Here is a 1,851-nt window from a genome sequence, read left to right on the forward strand (position 1 = left end):
ATGTCATCAGCGTAGGCGAGTAACATGTGTTGTTTGGTGTACAGAGTGCCATTTCTGTTCACCTTTGCCTCCCCTATGCCTTTTCCTGCAGGATGTTTAAAAGATCAAACGACAAACTGTCGTGTTCGTTCGAGATTTGCTTTAAATCGATTTACATCATTTTATATGTGTAAAAATCAAGAATTTAGTATAGGTTGCAGAATGATATGTTTATGTATTGATATGAGTCGTTTCACATTTAGTTCACCCAATTTCATGTTAATGACCCTTCAAAAATGCGACGTCTATTAGGATGCATCTGTTGTTTATATCAAAATGGTGAAGGGTACCATATAGTCGGCCACGCCCGACTTTACTATTTCCTTACTGGTTCTCAATCAAGTTTTGGTCACAATGAGTGTCTGTGAAAAATGTCAAAGCTCTATTTAAACTTGTGTTATGATCATAGTAGATATTTCATATGTCCTTGCGAATGTAATTTCATTTTATACGAAAAATGTAATACGGTTTCTTTGATTCCTTAAAAATCGAAGAGCACACCACAACATTTCAAAACAAACTGATAATTCAAAAGCGAACAAGTGATTAGGTAGATAACGTTATTTTATATTGCCTACCAGGAATTATCATCAAAATGACTTGATATGCAAGTCTCCAAAATATTGTTTTAAAAAGCTGTTTTATTTATACAAATCACAAAATCATTTCACTGATTATCTTAATCTACCCCCTATATATGTGTTTGTTTTTAATAATTTACAATGTTCCTGGAGCCGGTGCAACATTAACATTAGCAACAGAGTTCAAGTGTCCCTCCAAAGGAGCAGTGTGAACAGCTCCACGAGTCTTAGCAACATATGTTCCCTGTACACCAGGAACAGCTAAGGGAGCATGCACGGCAACGCTTGGGCCATAAACACCAAGGCCATGGGCGGCATAGGGAAAATAGGGAGATGAAACGGCCGTATACGAGAGACCACCACCAACAACTTGTGGAACATTATAGGGCAATACAAAAGATTGAACACCCAAGATCAAAGCCAAAGATGCAATTACAGCCAAGAAGAACTGAAAAACAAAAAATAATAATTAATAATAACATCCAAATTTAAAAAGACAAAACTCTAAGTGTATATGGATGTGACAGGGTATGGATATCCTTGATATTCACTTTCATATTGCTGAGATTAGTTTAGATGTTTTGGTAAGGAATTTGAAAACAGTGCTGTCTTTTGACGTCAAGTGCAGATAGTGATCTGATTTCTTGCCACACTGCTCTCACATTTTATAGTGAAATTAGAACAGATGCGAAAGTGTTACAGCGTGCATTCCAATAGGGCGTTTTTTACGTATTCCGCCATAAGCAACCAGACTGAGGCAATTGAGCGTGAAAAATCATTGAAACATTTTAATTGTGACGTTTATGAAGGCTACTATTTTTTTGCTGGTGGTTTTGGTGTTTGTTCTTTTACCATGTCAATTTGCAATAATTGATGGATTTAAGTAACGAAAGAAAAAGGTTTGACATATGGTGACGGATATTGTTAAGTTGTCGTTTCAAGTATGGTAAAAATATATTTAATTCGTTTGTAATATTTGAAATTCTTCAACACCTGAATATTTAAGAGCAGACCTTTACAGGTGTGGTGCATCGATGTGTAAAATCTGTACATTAGGGTTATGACTTTTTGACAACTTCATATCCCAGAATCATATTTGGATAAGTTTTTATCTAGGATTAAATAAAAGCATTAATCTTACGGTGAATTGGAGAAAAATCTACACGCACTCAGCATTAATTTTGTCTATATATAATTAACCACAAGCTTTAGCATGACCCTTTCAAATAAT

General features: G+C 35.2%; 1 protein-coding gene across 1 annotated transcript; it reads right to left on the minus strand.

Annotated features, from left to right (window-relative positions):
• Positions 1-756: 756 nt before the first annotated feature.
• LOC133328767 (adult cuticle protein 1-like) lies at positions 757-1,074 on the minus strand (the record flags this gene model as incomplete). The annotated part of the gene is made up of 1 exon (XM_061537316.1): positions 757-1,074. A coding segment is annotated over one exon (318 nt), but the record flags the coding sequence as incomplete, so codon positions are not given.
• Between the last annotated feature and the right edge of the window lie 777 nt (positions 1,075-1,851).

Source organism: Musca vetustissima, unplaced genomic scaffold (assembly GCF_032173495.1).
Source record: "Musca vetustissima isolate MV318-11 ecotype Yass unplaced genomic scaffold, APGP_CSIRO_Mvet_v1 utg31358, whole genome shotgun sequence".
NCBI lineage: Eukaryota > Metazoa > Arthropoda > Insecta > Diptera > Muscidae > Musca > Musca vetustissima.